General features: G+C 42.5%; 1 protein-coding gene across 1 annotated transcript; it reads right to left on the reverse strand.

The window, feature by feature from the left end:
* Positions 1 to 15,261: 15,261 nt before the first annotated feature.
* LOC147879955 (microbial Terpene synthase-like protein 13) lies at positions 15,262 to 16,540 on the reverse strand. The gene has a single exon (XM_087371626.1). The coding sequence runs from the start codon at positions 16,538 to 16,540 to the stop codon at positions 15,533 to 15,535; it is 1,008 nt and encodes a 335-aa protein (XP_087227752.1). The 3' UTR covers positions 15,262 to 15,532.
* Between the last annotated feature and the right edge of the window lie 1,053 nt (positions 16,541 to 17,593).

Raw genomic sequence — 17,593 nt, forward strand, 5'->3', positions numbered from 1 at the left:
ATGAATTCAAGTCTTAGCTAATGAAAGATTGAGGACATGCTACAACTACATATTTTAAATCAACGAAGTAAGAGAGATCCTAAGCCCTAGTTATATAGCCTACTTGTAGTGATGATATAGAGCACAACTTGAGATTTGCAAGCAATGTGAGGGATTGAAAAGTAGGATTATAAGGGAAGCAAGTGTGTGTAGTGGAAATTGGTGGATGAGAACTACTTGATTTTGACAATGATGGATACAATGTAGTAGGATTGTTTGTACATATAGACGGAGGAGGGAAGGGTTAGAAGGATAGATTTTGTAAAAGGTGGTGATGGTGATGATAGTGATGCATTGGTGTGTTCCATGTAGATGGAATAAATAATAAGAGACAATTGAGGAAGAAGGCCCACCCACCTTTCAGAAAGCAAGTGACAAAGCTACATGAATAGCCTAATTCTTCATCACAATAAAGTTTCCTCAGTGCGTAGGCAGAAACAAAATTGCAAATCCGAAGACCAAAATTGCAAATCCGAAGACCACGATTTATGTAGGTTGTAGCCAAAAGAGAATTTGCATGTTCAATCTCATGAGCATTGAAAACAAACAAGAAACATTCCAAAAATTGTCATGAAGACCCGAACAATGAAGTATGAAGTGATCACAAATGAGAGTCCTTCATAAAAATTCAAGAAATTGACATAATTTGGAAAATAAAATTTCTGCATCTATTAGGTGAATTCTATTAGCTAGATGCATTTTATTTATATGGAGATGTAATGTGCTTATTTTGAATGCAAAGTGTAGTGAAATAGTGAACATGTGTAAGATACATGCATAAGAATCTACAAAAAATTTGACGCTAAAATGCAGAGTTGAAATGACATTTAATGATTACAAAGGAGCAATTCCCAAAAAAAAAAAAACTATTTGATTTGCAAAGAGTGTAATGAAATATTTTACTTAAATTTTTTGATTTTTCACATAGCAATACTTTTTTTGGTAGGGTGGATGTCCTTTCCTACTGTAGTATGTTAAGATTAGAATTCCTTTTAATAATGAAAGAAAGAAAGAAAGAAACTTATATGATTTCATAATATATCATCTTATTGTATTTATTAATTGGTTGAATCTGATATCCTATGGTTTCACTTTGTTATGGAGCACATAATTGCTAATTTTAAACATAAACTCAACTTTATTTCAAAATTTCTTAGAAAGAGGCACAAAAACAATTAGGTGGATTATAGACATTGGATGCAATACAAGATCCATTGGAACTGGTCCTCCTTTTAATTACCAGGGGTAGTCCTTTCATTATTCATGATGAACATAAATTAGTTCTTTTTGGGAATTAAATCCCAACCAATAAATGTATAAAGCTTGTGAGTTTTTTCTTTGATAACATGGAAGCAATCATCATTGTGATTTTTAAGATATTATGGGTTGGACTATGATCACATGAATGTTTGTGTTATTATACATATATTTTTATCTACCAAGGTCATTTTGTTCCATTCTCTAATGCCCACTCACCGACAAGAACATGCATGGAAAAGAGAGGGCTAGTTAGTTTCTTGTAGCATCATTTTAAGCAGGTACAAGGGATTAATTATACATGTTAAGTTGGTAAGTAGGAATCTCCTCCCCTTTCAGAAAAACCCAAAATAATGAAAATTTTAAGTGAAAATATTTAAAAATTATCAAATAAGAATATTGTAAAAGAAAGAACACAAATCTATATACAATGTATGGGGAGAGGTGTCACACTTCCTTTCTAGTTATGTATAGGATGAGCGAGTGTGCCCCTCTCTCATTAGCTTTTCTAAATTTTACTGTCCATTTTTTTGTTTTTTGTTTTCTACTATTTGTTCTCTGCATAGATTTTTGTTTTTTTTCTTTAGTTGCTTTAGATGGCAAAAGGTTGTCAAGAATGTGGGATCGTGCTAAGCCTAGGGCACATAAGTTCATTGTAATAACTATGGAGGCTCAAGGCATACAAGGTAAGCCATAAGGGAGAGACACAGGATGTAGGCACACTCAAGCAACTCTGTACCAAGATGTGATCACAATATAATGTAGGCTAGTTATATAGCTAGACTCAAGATGCAATCAACCCATGTGGCACAAGGTGCACTTTCCACTCGTTCAGATTGTTGACTCCCAAGATAAAGTACATCTCGTGGCCCCGCATCTTACAGGTGAGGCGGTTGCGTGGTGGCAGCATTGGTTAGGTACGTTTATAGACCCGATCTCTAAAGTTACGTATTATGAGTGCGCAAGATTCGTTTCAAATCTCAAAGCTCATTTTCTTCCTCAGTTTTTAACTGACTTGGAAGACGAGTTCGCTCATCTAGCCCAAAATAGTTTGCCTGTGTTGACGTACAACAATAAGGTCATCACAATGGCGCAACTGTTAGGGGTGACGGAAGCCGAGAAGTTGAAGCAGTTCATTCGAGGTCTCGATTCGACTATTCGTTTTGCCATGCGGAACTTTGAACCCACCACGTACGATAGGGCGCTTGTCCTCGCGTAGAATCAAGAGATGTAGCTGAACGGAGGCAAGCCCAAGCATGTACAGTCACAGTCCAACCCTCGACCATCACAGCAGTCTACTCTGCAGGCAGGGTCAGGCACACGGACCAGAGAGCACTAGAAGGAGCCCAAGAAAGATGATGCTAGTGGCTCGCATGAAAGGATGCGGAAGATGTCTCTCGACGAGAAATCAAAGGCAGGCATTACAAGGGGCTATTTATTCCCAGAAGAACAGAAGCGGTACATGAACCAAAACCGGTGTTTCTTTTATCATAGTATTAGGCATGGCAAGAGGGATTGTCCAAAATGGGTCACAGTAAAAGCTTCCAAAGGGCCCGTTTTGACCATCGCAGTAGCCACAGCCGCCCCAGGTGACTCCCGATCCCCCCCATCCACCAATGCTATGTTCCCCGCTTGGAACCCCATCCCAGAGATACGGTTTGAAGCTAAGAAGAAGGGCGCAGCCGAAGTAGAGCCGAAAGAATTGATCCACGCTCACGGGATAGCCAAGGAACACCGGTTTGTCATTCTTTTTGACCCTAGGAGTTCTGAGGATGCCATCACTCCCCGGTTGGCAAAGCAAGCAGAGTGCACCTTGATTTCGCATCGATTTATGGTAGACGGGTTTGCTCCTGATCTCCGCACCCAAGTCACTCAGACAGCTCAGAAGTTCACATTTCAGGTACAGAAGGCCACCTTTGCACAGGACTTCATCATCACCCCATTGCTCAAGTGTGAGATGATATGTTACGCTCTAGCTGAGGTGGCATGACCTCAGAAGAATTAGTTGACATTTCCCTTACGGATCTATGTTTGTAATATATTTGTTTGCGCTTCATGTAAATGATCGAGAGGGAATTAATGTCAAGGTCCTAGGTGAGGGCTGATAGCACCAGACTAGGTGGATTTAAGGCTAAGGGCCTAATCCAAGAAATGTGCCTAGGGGCAAAGGATTTCAAAGTATCCCAAGAGAGGGGTAAAAAAAAGATGCATTAGGAAAGGCCCTATAATGATGGCATGTGGCATCTAGATCCATCTAAGGAGATGGGGCTTGTTGGAGTTAGTGAGAGAATGAGAAGGGACCTTCACGTATGTTTCAGATTTTGATTTTCTTTGTGTGTACTCTCATGTTCCAGCAAGGTTGGATGGGTGGAAAGTTATGGTGCTAGCTCCTGTGATTATTAGTAGTTAGTTGAGATTCTGTAACATTTGGTATCAGAGCACATGGTGTGGCAATTCGGGGGATCACGCTTGTGAAGGGGTGTAGTTTGTCGTCAGCGAAATGTAGCTTTCATTGATCCTGAGCGTGGTTTGTGAAGAAACTATGAACATAATATTGTTTTGCTGAATTGAAGAGGAGTCTAAATCAGATACGGTAGCGAGCAGGCCGTGGAAGCGAGAGCTAGTCCGTCGTCACGAGATGGTGCATCAGTGAAACTTGGAATGCTCTGCGTTGGTTACGTGTAAGGGATGAATTTTTGTAGCGTGATGCATTCGAGGTAACAGATCGTTGGTAGTAGGCAGATAATTCGAAGGGCGTAATTGTATAGCGATTCGAATGTACCTGCATGCAGCTAACGAGATCACCATCAGAGTTGCGCAATAAAATTTTATGGTGTTGCTGCCCGTGATCTACGACCATCTACTGGTTCAACAGTAGCAGGAAGATCGTATACACAGGGGACCATGACAAATTAGCAGATATTGCAAGTGTTGATATCCGGCGTCGTGATCTAGTACAATATCAAATCGGGTGGTTGGAGCGAACAGACCACGGGGCTTTCGACATCATTTGCTCTTGTTTTCATCATTTTGTTTTTTTTCCTGAACTTAGCTTGTGTGGAATATTCAGCTTGCATGAAGGGATAGCCAGCCCGTATGTAGGCTTGTGGTTCAAAGCAGGGTCAGATTATGCTTGTGTATATGCCTCTGTGCTTGAGTCAGAATTGATTGCCGGAACGGGAAAAGCCAGATTTTGGATTATGCTTGGTCAGTGTAGTTGTCAGGATTGCAGGTATTCCCTAGTATAGGGAATTGTGTCAGAATATTGTCAGTTTGTAATTACAGTTTCTAGCAGTGTTTATTTATTTATCAAAAAAAAAAATCAAAACACCCATTGACCTGAATGGAAGCAGAAAAAGGATCTTCCAAGATGGACCCTGTAGAGTCAGGAGTCCGGCCGACCTAGCAGGTGTCACGCCCAGTAGTTCACACCTTATCTGGTAGGATTGCATTACTTGAGGATGCCTTGCAGTAGATATTATTGTAACAGTTACAGGAAAATGCAGGGCAGTCTCAACTTAGAAGAGTGATACACATTATGTTTGCCAGACCTTCTCGAGATGAGAAAGGAAAGGCTCCAATGGAACCGGAGTCTAATGTCCATACGCTCGAAGCCTAGGAGGGCTAAAGTACCTAATATTGCCAATTATAGGCCGAAAAAGTATTCTGGTCAGATGAATGACCGTAGTTCTGATGTCATTGAGACATGGTTACACAAATGGGATGAGGCGTTCACAATTTGTGAAATCAGAAATGATATCAAGAAAATCCACGAGGCCACCCACATGTTTAGTGAGGTAGTGGATCGGTGGTGGATTAAACAACAGAAAGATGGTATTGCATCCACTACCTGGGAGGGGTTTAAAAGGGAATTTAGAAAACACTTCTTACCTCCTGACGAAGCATCCCGCGCTTGGGATCAGTATAGAAACCTTCATCAAAGAAATTTGTCAATGGCAGAATACACTGATAAGTTTTGATACAGCATAATGAAGGTTGATGAACCCCTACCTCAATCAATCCAAGTGAAAGATTTCATATTTGGATTGAATGATCGGATTAAAATGGAAGTTCGGGCTAAGTATGCGAACACGTTGGATGATGCAATAGGCATAGCCCTGAACTATGAAGATGACAAGAAAGCAGGCCAAGTGGGTTTGCGTATGTCAGAACCCAGTATGGGTACTAGAAGAAATCTGGGTTTAAGAAGAAGTGGATTAGTAAAGGGAGTGGTTCTCAGTCGAGTGGTCAAGCCAAGCAGGCAAAACCAACTGAAACTCCTAAATCAAGTACCACCATTGGAGTGAAGAGGAAAGCCAATGGCAGCCGGGGCTTGGTCAAAGTCTCCCTTAAACCCAGAGCAAAGAGAAAAAGTGAGGAGAGAAGGCTTGTGTTTTGGTTGCCTTCAACCTCATCAGTGGAAAGATTGTCCACGAAATAAGGATCGTCGGATGGCTGAGATGGTAGTCTCAGAATGCGACGTGGAAATGGAGGGAAGTCCCAAAGCGGAACAAATGCAGATTCAGCTAACGGGATCTTCTCAAAGGTCAGTACCTTGTTTGTTATGTGTGTCTGTTGCTAAGCTAGTAACGAGTGCACCTGATAACATCCTATCTAAGCCCGCAGCAATGGGGTATACAGCCTTTAATGATACGGAGTTAATTAAGATGAAAGGGCAAGTGGCCAATCATGATGTCATTGTGTTATTTGACTCGGCATCAACTCACAATGTAATTAACTCCAAGATCATGAAGAGGCTGAAGTTAAAGACTAGCCCATCTAACTATGCGTATATAGTCAGGATGGCAGATGGAAGTTCAAGTGAAGTATGGGACCAAAGGGTTACCCAATTGGAGCTTTGTATTCAGGACTATGCTGAGAAGCTTGATTTTGAAATGACTAAGCTTGCTCATGCAGATATAGCCTTGGGTAAGGCGTGGCATTCTAGGAAGAATCCAGCCATTGATTGGAAAAAGCACGTATATCAATTCAAGATGAATAACGTGCTGTATGTCTTACGAGGTAAGAAATATGTACCTCAGGGACCGTTGGTTTCCGTGATGGAAATCCGAAAAGCTCAAGAAGAGTTTTTATTCCTTTGTACAGCATCAGTAGAGCCGGTTGATGATTCTTCGGCTAGCACTGATGTTGCGCAAAGTGGTGAAATGGCCAAGCTGGCTGATCTTACAGCAGAGGAGTTCTCTAACTGTTTTAGGGATGAGCTACCTTATGGGTTACCTCCAGAGCGGAATGTTCAGCATAAGATCGAACTAATCTCGGGGGCAGAACCTATAAATCGACCTCCCTATCGAATGAGTTTTACCAAAGAAGCGGAGGTGCGAAGGCAATTGGATGAATATCTTAAGTTGGGGCAGATTCAACCAAGTTTCTCACCTTTTGCTTTGCCAGTAATATTAAAGAAGAAAAAGGATGATATGTTTCGCCTCTATATAGATTACAGAGCATTGAATAATATCACTGTTAAGCACAAGTATCCGATGGCTTGGATTGATGATTTGCTAGATGCATTACATGGAGCCATGATTTTCAGCAAGATAGATCTTAAGTGTGGCTACCATCAGATCTGGATTAGAGCCGAGGATGTGCATAAAACCGCTTTCAGAAGCAGGTTTGGTCATTATGAGTTTTTGGTAATGCCCTTTGGACTTACCAATGCTCCAGCTACATTCGTAATGCTTATGAACGATTTAAGTTTGTAGTACATTTTATTGATGATATTCTGGTATTTAGTAAAAGTATTACTGAGCATCCTGAACACTTAAGAATAGTGTTAAGTACTTTGAGGAAAGCCAGTCTTTATGTAAATAAAAAGAAAACTATACTGTGTATGGTTAGACTTGAATATTTAGGATTCATAATTACTCCAGAGGGGCTAGAAATGGAAGTCGCTGCGATACTAACTTGGCCAATCCCTCAGAGTCTGACCACTTTGCGATCATTCTTGGGATTTGTCCAATTTTATAGAAGGCATATCAAAGGATATTCCGAAATAGTATCGCCATTGACTGATCTAACCTCAGATAAAGTACCTTTTATATGGGGACAGAATCAACAAGAAAGTTTTAACACCATAAAACAAGCTGTGGTCACGGGACCGGTGTTAAAAATAGTTGATCCCCAGAAACTATTGTTCCTGGAAACCGATGCAAGTGGCATTGCAGTAGGAGCAGTTCTCCTTCAAGAGGGAAGGCCAGTAGCCTTTGAAAGCAAGAAGCTTTCTCCCTCTCAAAGGAATTGGCCAACTCATGAATTAGAGTTGTATGCTCTTGTCCATGCTTTGAAAACATGGCGACATTATTTGTATGGATCAGAGTTTTATGTGGATGTTGATCATGATACTCTGAAACATTTTTGTAAACAACCTGACTTGAGAGGCCACCAAGCTAGGTGGGCAGAACTCATGCAGGAGTTTAGTTTGACGATTCGGTACCGAAGAGGAAAAGATAATAAAGTTGTTGATGCGTTGTCATGCATTATGCATAACATGAGTTTTACGGTATTGGAGAGTGCTCTAATGACTGAGATTAGAGAAACTCAAAAGGTGGAGGAGTTTGTCAAGAGTCTATGGCCTAAGGCTCATGTGTTAAAACCCGAGGAAAACAAAAAGGATGACCTGGCATCCAGAAAAGGCCAAACTTATGCAAGATACACCATAAGGGATGGTATGCTGAAAAGAAATGGCAAGGTAGTAGTACCTAATCAGAATGATCTCAGGCAGAGAGTCATTCAACAGTGACATGATAGCCCATGTGCGGGACGTCCAGGAGTCGAGAAGACATGATCTCGTGAAACGAGATTTCTTTTGGCCAAAGATGAAAAAGCATATTCATGAATATGTGACACATTGTTTTTGTGTCAGGTAAGTAAATGGTCTGCCTCCATCAAAAGCTACCTAGGAATCCATATACCAGTTACAAAGAGCATTCCCAGATTTCATGATCAAGGACGATGATGTCTGAAGAGGAAAGGAATGTTACGCTCTAGCTGAGGTGGCATGACCTCGGAAGAATCAGTCGACATTTCCCTTAAGAATCTACGTTTGTAATATATTTGTTTGCACTTCATGTAAATGATCGAGAGGGAATTAATGTCAAGGTCCTAGGTGAGGGCTGATAGCACGAGACTAGGTGGATTTAAGGCTAAGGGCCTAATGCAAGAAATGTGCCTAGGGGCAAAGGATTTCAAAGTATCCCAAGAGAGGGGTAAAAAAAAGATGCATTAGGAAAGGCCCTATAATGATGGTATGTGGCATCTAGATCCATCTAGAGAGATGGGGCTTGTTGGAGTTAGTGAGAGAATGAGAAGGGACCTTCACGTATGTTTCAGATTTTGATTTTCTCTGTGTGTACTCTCACGCTCCAGCAAGGTTGGCTGGGTGGAAAGTTATGGTGCTAGCTCCCGTAATTATCAGTAGTTAGTTGAGATTCTGTAACATGATACTTGGCATACAGTGGTTTTGGGAGCATGCATCCATCCCAGATTGGCGACGGGACACGCTTGCCATTGTGGACGGTCTACCTAAGCCGATCATCATCAAAGGGGACCGGGGCATTCATGGAATCCCGCTGATATCGCACCTATAGGCTCGCCAAGCAATCCGCAAAGGGACCGAATGTGCGATGATTTACATCAGTACTCACCAAGGGGTTACACCACATGTGACTCATCTGGCACAGAAGATGGCAAAGCTTCTCACAGGTTATCAGGACATTATGTTATGGGATGATCTTCCACCACAGCTCCCTCCAATTCGGCCAGAGTACCACAAAATAGAACTTCTTCCAGGGTCCGACCCACCCAACAAGTTCCCCTATCGGCTTTCCAAAGCCTTGGAGGGCGAGCTGGAACAACAGCTCTCGTAGCTTTTGCGAGCAGGGTATATTCGGCACTTATCATCTCCGTTTGCTGCACCTATTTTGTTTTTTCAAAAGAAAGATAAATCGGCACGTTTGTGTGTTGATTACAGGGCACTTAGTCATCTGGTCGCACAGGTTTTTCACCCTTGTGATGCATTTTTATGCGTTTTCAGACTCCATTAGTCGCTCGTTTGCGAGTTGATTCTCCAGATTCTGGATCCGCGTCTGATTCGTGGTCTCGTATTGGTTTTTCAAGACCGTCCATGCCTCCTCTGCTGTGGTGACATGTTGAATCAATGCCATGACCGCATCGCTCACGCTGCAAACAATAGAAGACAGTGCATCTGCATCTCTTCTTATCCATGCTTGAATCTATGTCGCAATTGGTGCTATATGTTGCCCTGCATTGGCTGGGTTTGGTCTTGCAACCGACCTCACATTTGCCCCAGTAGCTGTATCCTAGAGCTCTTATGCACTCAGGATTACCTTCATTTTGAACTTCCAGAGTGGGTAATTTGAGCCGTCCAACTTTTCGCTTTCACCGAATGGTGGGATACAAAGTCTTGCGGGTAGAGCCATCTCTCACAATATGTTCGCAAACAGAAACACACTACCAAATCTTCTTGCTAGAGCCTAGGCTTTGATACCATGTAAGAAAACAATAAACGTCTGTGCTCAACAGATAGCAGGATCTCGTATGCAAGAGAGACAAACTTCTAGTATGGAGAATTAAAAAAAATGATAAGTGTAAACTCGATACAATAGATGGCAGTGCCTCCCAGCCATGTGTTCCTACATGCTTTTTCTAAATCCATGATGATAGAAGGTTTAAATTCTTAATTTTCTTTGTATTAATTGTAGACAATGTATGCTACTAGAGGCTATTAGATGGGGTTGATTTCCAAACCTTGCTGAACCTGTGGTTCTAGGTTTCCTCACTATCATAAGGGGATTCTTTCCTCCATATTTGTTTGGCTATAGGTATTCTACTAGGGGAAACCATGTTTTGCCATTCTTTAGTGGTTAGTTTGTGAATAGGTTTTCCTAATATGGTGAACGTTCTCTTTAAAACATGATGGTTCAAGAGCTATTCTGCTTGTGGGCCATTGCAGTCTAACACAGTCAAGGGTAGGTTGCAGAAGTTGAGGCTATCTAGCATTCATCCCGTACTACCGAAGAGTAATGTCCAACAAATCCATCTAGTCTTGGCTAGAACTGTCCCAAAGATTTACCCAAGCCTTTATTCCTTTTTTTGATAACCTTTTAGCTAGTCTACACCACCTACGTGAAGACGGTATGTTTTAACATCATGTGCACCATCCGTGAGATATATGATGTGTAACATTTGTGCACCATCAGATGGAATGTGTCGCATGGTGCACCATCCATCTGTGATTATTAATGTGTCACATTAAGTGCACCATTTATTGGCATGTGTCGCATGTGTGCATTAGCCTTATGATTATTGATTGCATAATTCATTTGGTGAATTATTTGTTTGATTGTTACTAATGTGCACTTGATGGTTTGAGCATAGGTGATGAGCTTCATGATGAAGATTGATGATATCGCGAGGATACTAATTGAGGTGTCACATGGATTTTTGTGTAATGGCCATGTGCCACAATTTGTAATGTTTTATATTATATGCCATGGGTAATAATTAGTGGTAGAAGGGTGATAAAAGGATTAAAAGCTAAAGCTTTTTGTGCATCCCTTATTTTCGGCAAAGGGATATTTTTGTACAAACTATTTTTGGCTCTATGTGTTTTTCGGAGCTTTTATGCTTTTTGAATAATGAGCCACTCACCTAGAGGGGGGAGATTGTACCTAGCCTACGTGTCGTCTCTTTCATCCTTGTGCTTGCTTCCCCTTGATTTGGTTGATTTGTGGATTTGAAACATTAATTCTCATTATAGTGGTATCAGAGCTTTGGTACGCTCTTCAAGCTTATGGTTGCCCAAGTTATACTGGTGCACAGCCTCCAAGGAAAGGGTCAACTAGCTTGTCAGCCCATCAATGTTCAGTAGGTAGCCTCGAAGTGCACCTACGACTCTTCCCTCCATCAGCAGATGACAATGGCCCGCAATTGGAAATTGCCATGAAAACTGCCCATGCTTCTTGCATCTGTCTTGCTACTTGCACTTGTTCCTAACAGTCAACGGATTCAGTCAGGGCACAAGTTGTGACCTCTTTTGTTTTTTTTAATGTGCCATCATCAATTTCCCGTCGTTTGGATGCTTGGTTTGCCGCCTTCTCCCCTGACCACTCTCTTCTAGCCCCATTTTCCTAGCACTAGGACTATTTGTGCTTGGCATCATTGTTAAGGCTGTGCAATATAGCAGCACTTGCAAGTAGTAGCATAAGCCTCAATGCCACCGGTTTGCACCAACCCCCATTTTTGAAATGGTTCAAGTGGCGAAATGGGGTGTAGGGGCATCCGATCATGATCTGTTGGTTGACCCAACCTTTGACAGAGATTAGAGCTCTTTGCGAACCATCGGGCATGTTTTTGCATGGTTGGCCACCATAGGCCTGCTTGTACAATCTTCTTTGCTGTGAAGAGACCTGAAAAGTGCCCACCCAAAACACCACAATAGGCCTCCATTAGAACATGTTTCTCATGAGGCTAAACGCATCGCAGCAGTAGGGCCTCCGTCAAATGCCTACAATATAGTTGGCCTAGCACTACTTCAAAAGATTGGCTTTGCGATGCCATCCTCTTCCTTTGATATCAACTCAGGTACTTAGGCACCACCCCAGTGGTTAGGAATGACACCATCTCATCATACCAAGGCCATGCGATTTCTAGAACCACCGCAGGCCCAACTTTGACTGGATCCGCTTGGAAGATTGCATCTAGCTCAGCATCGGGAAACTCATCTTTCACTCTAGTCAGCATCTCCTCGAACTCCAATTGATACAGGTAATCAGCCACTGCATGCTAAGATCCTAGCCGATGGATGACTTTGAAATCATATTCCTACAACAACAACACCCAGCATGCCAGCCAACCTGTGAGATTGTGCTGCTTTGCTAGGTATAGCAATGCGAAGTGGTCAACATGAAACACAAGGGGTCATCCAAACAGGTAATGCCAAAATTTCTTGACGGAATAGATCATTCCCAGTCCTTCTTGTCCAGTAATGTTATTGTTCTTCTCAGCTGCCAAAAGCCATCCGGGTAATACCATCTATCAACATCCTCCTGCATCAGCATACTGCCAGTGGCTCGGTCCAAAGCATTGACGAGCACATGAAAACTTTTCTCCCAGTCAAGAGACATCAAAACTGGTGCACGCAAGAGTTGAACCTTGAGTTGCATGTATGCCCTATCGCACTCTTCCATCCACAAAAATGCATTTCACTCCACATGAGCTAGCACATTCAGGGGAATCACCACCATGTGAGCCAAGAATTGCAAATGCCAGCCATGCCAGCGGATCTGACCCAAGAACTGCAGACACTTTTTGGCACTATTGGTGTAGGTGCTTGCATGATCACGGCCACTTTGGCCGGACCCACCACAATTCCTTCTGACGAGATGACATGACTCAGGAGTCTCCCGCTCCTCAGTGGCAAACGCATATTTCATGGGATTCACACTGAAAGACACTTCCCGACAATGCTAGAAGCACTTTCGTAGATGCTCCAAGTGCTCGGTGAATGTCCCAAAAAAACTGAGGCCATCTAGAAAGATCCTCATGAACTATGTCAAATATGGGCCAAAAATTTTCTGCATGGCTCACTAAAAAGTGGATGGAGCATTCCAAAGTCCAAACCACATCATTGTGCACACATACACTCCCCAAGACGTTATGAATGCAACCTTTGATTGATCTTTCAGACCCATCTGGATTTGGTTGTAGCCACTGTACCCCGTCGAGAAATGAGTACACCTCATGCCCCGCCACTTCATCTAGCATTGAGTCCATGTAAGGCCAAGGGAATGGATCCAGTACCGTTGTAGCATTCAGCTTGCAATAGTCCACACAAATTCATAGCTTTTTATTCTTCTTGGGCACAATGACAATTGGCAATATCCACTCTAGCTTCTCAATTGGTGCTATGAATCCCACCCTCAATAGGCACTCCAACTTCTCCTGCACCTATTAAGCCACACACGGATTCATACGATACCTTTGTCTCTTAGTCAAAGATGCATCTGGATTCAAGTTCACCCAATATTCATAGAAATTTGGATCCAAGCCCTTCATATCGACATAGTCCCAGGCAAACATGTCGGACAAGTCAATCATCAGTAGTGCCACCAGCATGGTTCAAAATTCTACTACCAAGAGAGTTCTAATTTTCATCGGCTTTGACGCATCATCTTCCCCCAAAAATACTGTGTCAAACGCATCCTCCTACACCCTTGTGATTCATTCCATCCGGTCATCAAACTCCCGCTCCTACTCCAAAAGATCCCACAAATTCATGCCAGCCACCACTTGTTGTTGTTCAGCCACCTCATCTAGGACTATGCTAATGGAGCTCGCGAAAGGATTTTGGTGAAGATAGTGCTCCGTAATTCCTTCCACATCGACCATAAATAGTGGTACCAAATCCAAGTTGGCCTTGAGGAATGCCTCTTCTTTGTCATCGTCTAGGCCATCCCCCATATTCAATGTTTCTACCAGCACTGGTCACAGTGCCTCTGATAGGGGATCCACTTCACCCATTGTGACCCGAACTTGCCTTGTCACACAAAAATGACATTGTGCTCCCAATTTTGTTTGACCTTCACTTGCCACAGCCAGGGTCTACCCAATAGCACAATGTATTCTAAGGTTGGAGCCTCCATATTCAACAGCACAAAAGAGACTACAAATGAAACTCCGGCCACCTTCAAGATGACCACTCCCATGATCCCTAATGGCCAAACTCGCCGCTGATCTAACATGCAGAATAGGAATGGCGCCGGTTCCCACGACATCCATCCCATCTCTTGGCATGTTTTCAGAGTGATGATGTTGACTCCAGAACCCCCATCAACCAGAACTTGCTTGAAAGCGTGGCCTTGTGCTTTTGCCATAATGACAAGAATTTGCATATCCATGAGAGGGACCGCTGCCACAGGCGAAGAATCAGTTTGGCATACATTGACCTCTTCTTGCTCAAACTCCTTGTTGAGGGATTGAAGCAATTGTCGATGGAACCCGGGTACCAAATTGAGTAGCTTGGATAATAGATAAATGGAGGAAGGATGAGCCGATGATAAACAAGAAGACCAACAGATTCCCTCCATGTCCTGCAAGAGGCCGATTGGATTACCTTTGGGATATGAATTGAGGAATGGTCAGTGACATCCTAGGCATGACTTCCTAATTGACTTCATTTAACATAGTCTAAGTTATAGTTTATTGATTTTATCCAAACTCGTTGCTTTTATCCAAACTATAACATTTACTCTCAACTTCTTGTTATTTAAAAGACTTCTCTTCACCTTGTATGTAACATGCAACTTTAACTTATTATGGTTCTCAAGTATCCAAAATTTGATATTCATTGTAGATTCATCCAATGGACCTTGTAATCGCTTCAACCATCTTCAAAGTTCATGCTTATAGCTGATGCATCTCATTAATGTTGGATAATATAGCAATGACACAACGTGTTTGGGTTTTAAAAAATTTCCCAAGAAAGTCTTAGTATGTACATCAATCTAATTAATCTACCCATAGTACCCCCACCAAAACCCCCCACCTTATCACTCTCCTAACCCCCTCTTACCTCTCTCCTTTCCCACTTACCTCCTGCCCCTCCCCACACACATACACATCCAGATGCACAAGAATACACACATACATACACGCTCACATGCACACACACACACACACACACACATATGCACGCATGCATGCACTCATGCATGTGCATGTCACACACCCCTCCCTGCCCCAATACGCGTGCACACACATGAAGGGTCTTTTGATATTGGCTCCTTTCCAATTGTGGGAAAATAAGATTGTGTGCATTGAATCTCTTGTTCATTGATCAATGCCAGTGAGAGTCTCCTAGATGTGCACACAAAATAGCTAATTCAAAAGCTCAAAATTTTCAAAAGTATGCTTGCAAAAGGGTTACTTAAGAGAAGGCTGTAAACTTTTAATGGACTCTATCTTTACATATGCATCAATATGAAATTTATGTATGGAACTCTAACATTTTGGCATACTCCATGCCTTGGGACTTGACTCGAAGTTAAGGACAAGTTTAAGAGCAACACTTGTAATTCACTATAGGACAATATTGTATAGGAAAAGTACTAACGTGATGCACATTTGCTGGAGCACACTACCACACGATCTTAGTTAGATGCATATGCTTCTTATACATAACAAGGGGTGAGACCAAGATCTACTTGGATGCATCTGCTCCAACTGCAATGACAATCCCGTCTCTGGTGCATGATTTCTTGTAGCGAGCAGTGTTGTAAGACCAGAAGAGGTTACCGGACATGGATGAACACAGGCCAGATACGTAGCTTCGTACCCCTGGTTGCTCTATGAGGCCGCCTTCTTCTATCGCATGAACCAACTCCACGCAAAGTTTGTCCACCGTCTCAATCTCCTCGACAACACGACGAATGGCTTCTGGGAAAGTGCACGCTGTGGCTTCACAGAAAACAGAGGGAAGGTTGAAGTAGTCACCGATGGAAGTCTCGACTTTACAAGACAGCACGTCGTTGCACCAACAAATGTGGTCAATGACTGCGTCCTGCAGGCGAATTATGTCCGGGCTCTGCAATGTCTCTGCGTCGAGCTCTATATGGAGGGAATATTCCATCAAAATGTAGGCAGGGAGAGCAAACGACGCTGGTCGGCAGATCCGTTTGTATTGCTCCACGTTTGGGAGACAGCCTAACCGGCGATACGTAGCTTGGACTTTGACAGCATTGAAGTAGTCTTTCATGGCTTGAACGAAGCGAAATTGCAGCACGGCAGACATGCCTCTACAAATCTCCTGCCACACTTCGGAGAAGGCATCCAATACCGCATCTCCCGTAGCTACGCCCTTCACGCCAGCAGCAAGGATGGTCAAAATGGTATCGTGTCGTCGCTCGCTCGCTGAACAGTCTGATCCTAATGCTTTGGGATCGTCATCATCTGTGTCCGAGATGAAGAGCCAAGAGAGGACTTTGGTGACAAGGACATGACGAGTGGTATCTCCCTTGGGGAAAATCATGCAGCAGAAAGCGGGGAAGAGGCAGTCGATAATGAATTGTCTAGCAGCGTCGGAGGAGGGTCGAACGATGCACAAGATCCAAGGGTCGCATTGGGCTCTAACAAATTCATATTGAGGGTGCAATGCAACGGGGAAAGAGCAGGGAAGGCTGGAGGGTATGTCAAAGTTCAGGAGCTCCATTGTGAGGGAAAACGATGTACGAAATAAGAAAGGGTAGACACTGAACGACAGTAGTGGTGTGTAAGAGATTGTGTCCAAATATTTATAGTAGTAACATGAAACGTGATGAAATAGTTTGTCTTTGTAACACGGACCCTTCTCTACGTGCATGGAGCCTACCTTTTTTTTTTGAGACTTGGAATGACTCATAAATTTATGACAACCCTTGTATTCTGCAATACGCTTTCGCTCAGAAATCTTGTTCGGGTGTTGATGTATTTCACACATTACTATACATTACAAGGCCGCGGTTTCTACACGTTTCATTACATGAACAAGAGATGGGGTTCTCAAACTTTCACTTTTCTTGGTGGCCAGTCACTACCAAAGCCGGACGAAACAAATATGTGTGCCAATGATGTTCAATTATTTGTGCCAATGATGTTCAATGCTATGTCACCCTCCCCTTGTCCAATTATTTGTGCCAATGATGTTCAATGCTGCGTCACCCTCCCCTTGTCCGGACATGTGTGAATCTTGCCTAAGCCTATGCGTACTCTAGACATTGAAGGAACAAAGAAAATTTAAGGCCTATAAAACTTTACAAGCCCAACACTATGCGATGAGTTACACTCTAAGGTTTGATTAGACGACGCCAGGTGTACATGTCCTACCTTATGGTCCCTAGGGCAAGGGTACACAAAAGTTGAGTACACACTACTTTTACACATGGCTATTGGGGGAGTAACCAACCACCTAGATGGATCATATGTGGTATTATATCTATGCTATCATCCATCAAACTTTGGTTTAGCATGATAGTGGGGGAGGACACATATGCTATTCTCCATCAAACTATCCCAATAATTCATCATCTTATCTTATTTGTATCTAAATAAACTAAAATCATATCTAAATAAGCTGAAATTAAAAACGAAGTGATATGTAGCAAAACTATCTTCACATTGAAAAATGCATAATCAGGTAAAAGCTATCAATCAAGTGGTAATGTGGCAAGGAAAGCTACATTGTAACATTAAACACCCTGTTAACAATAGGAAATTAAAGAAGTAA

This window comes from Dipteris shenzhenensis, chromosome 33 (assembly GCF_047967505.1).
Source record: "Dipteris shenzhenensis isolate YYH24624 ecotype China chromosome 33, Dip_SZ_1.0, whole genome shotgun sequence".
In the NCBI taxonomy this organism is placed as follows: Eukaryota; Viridiplantae; Streptophyta; class Polypodiopsida; order Gleicheniales; family Dipteridaceae; genus Dipteris; species Dipteris shenzhenensis.

What these genes read in the sequence shown, in the direction of transcription:
- LOC147879955 (XM_087371626.1), bottom strand. Translation starts at nt 16,540, where the DNA reads ATGGAGCTCCTGAACTTTGACATACCCTCCAGCCTTCCCTGCTCTTTC.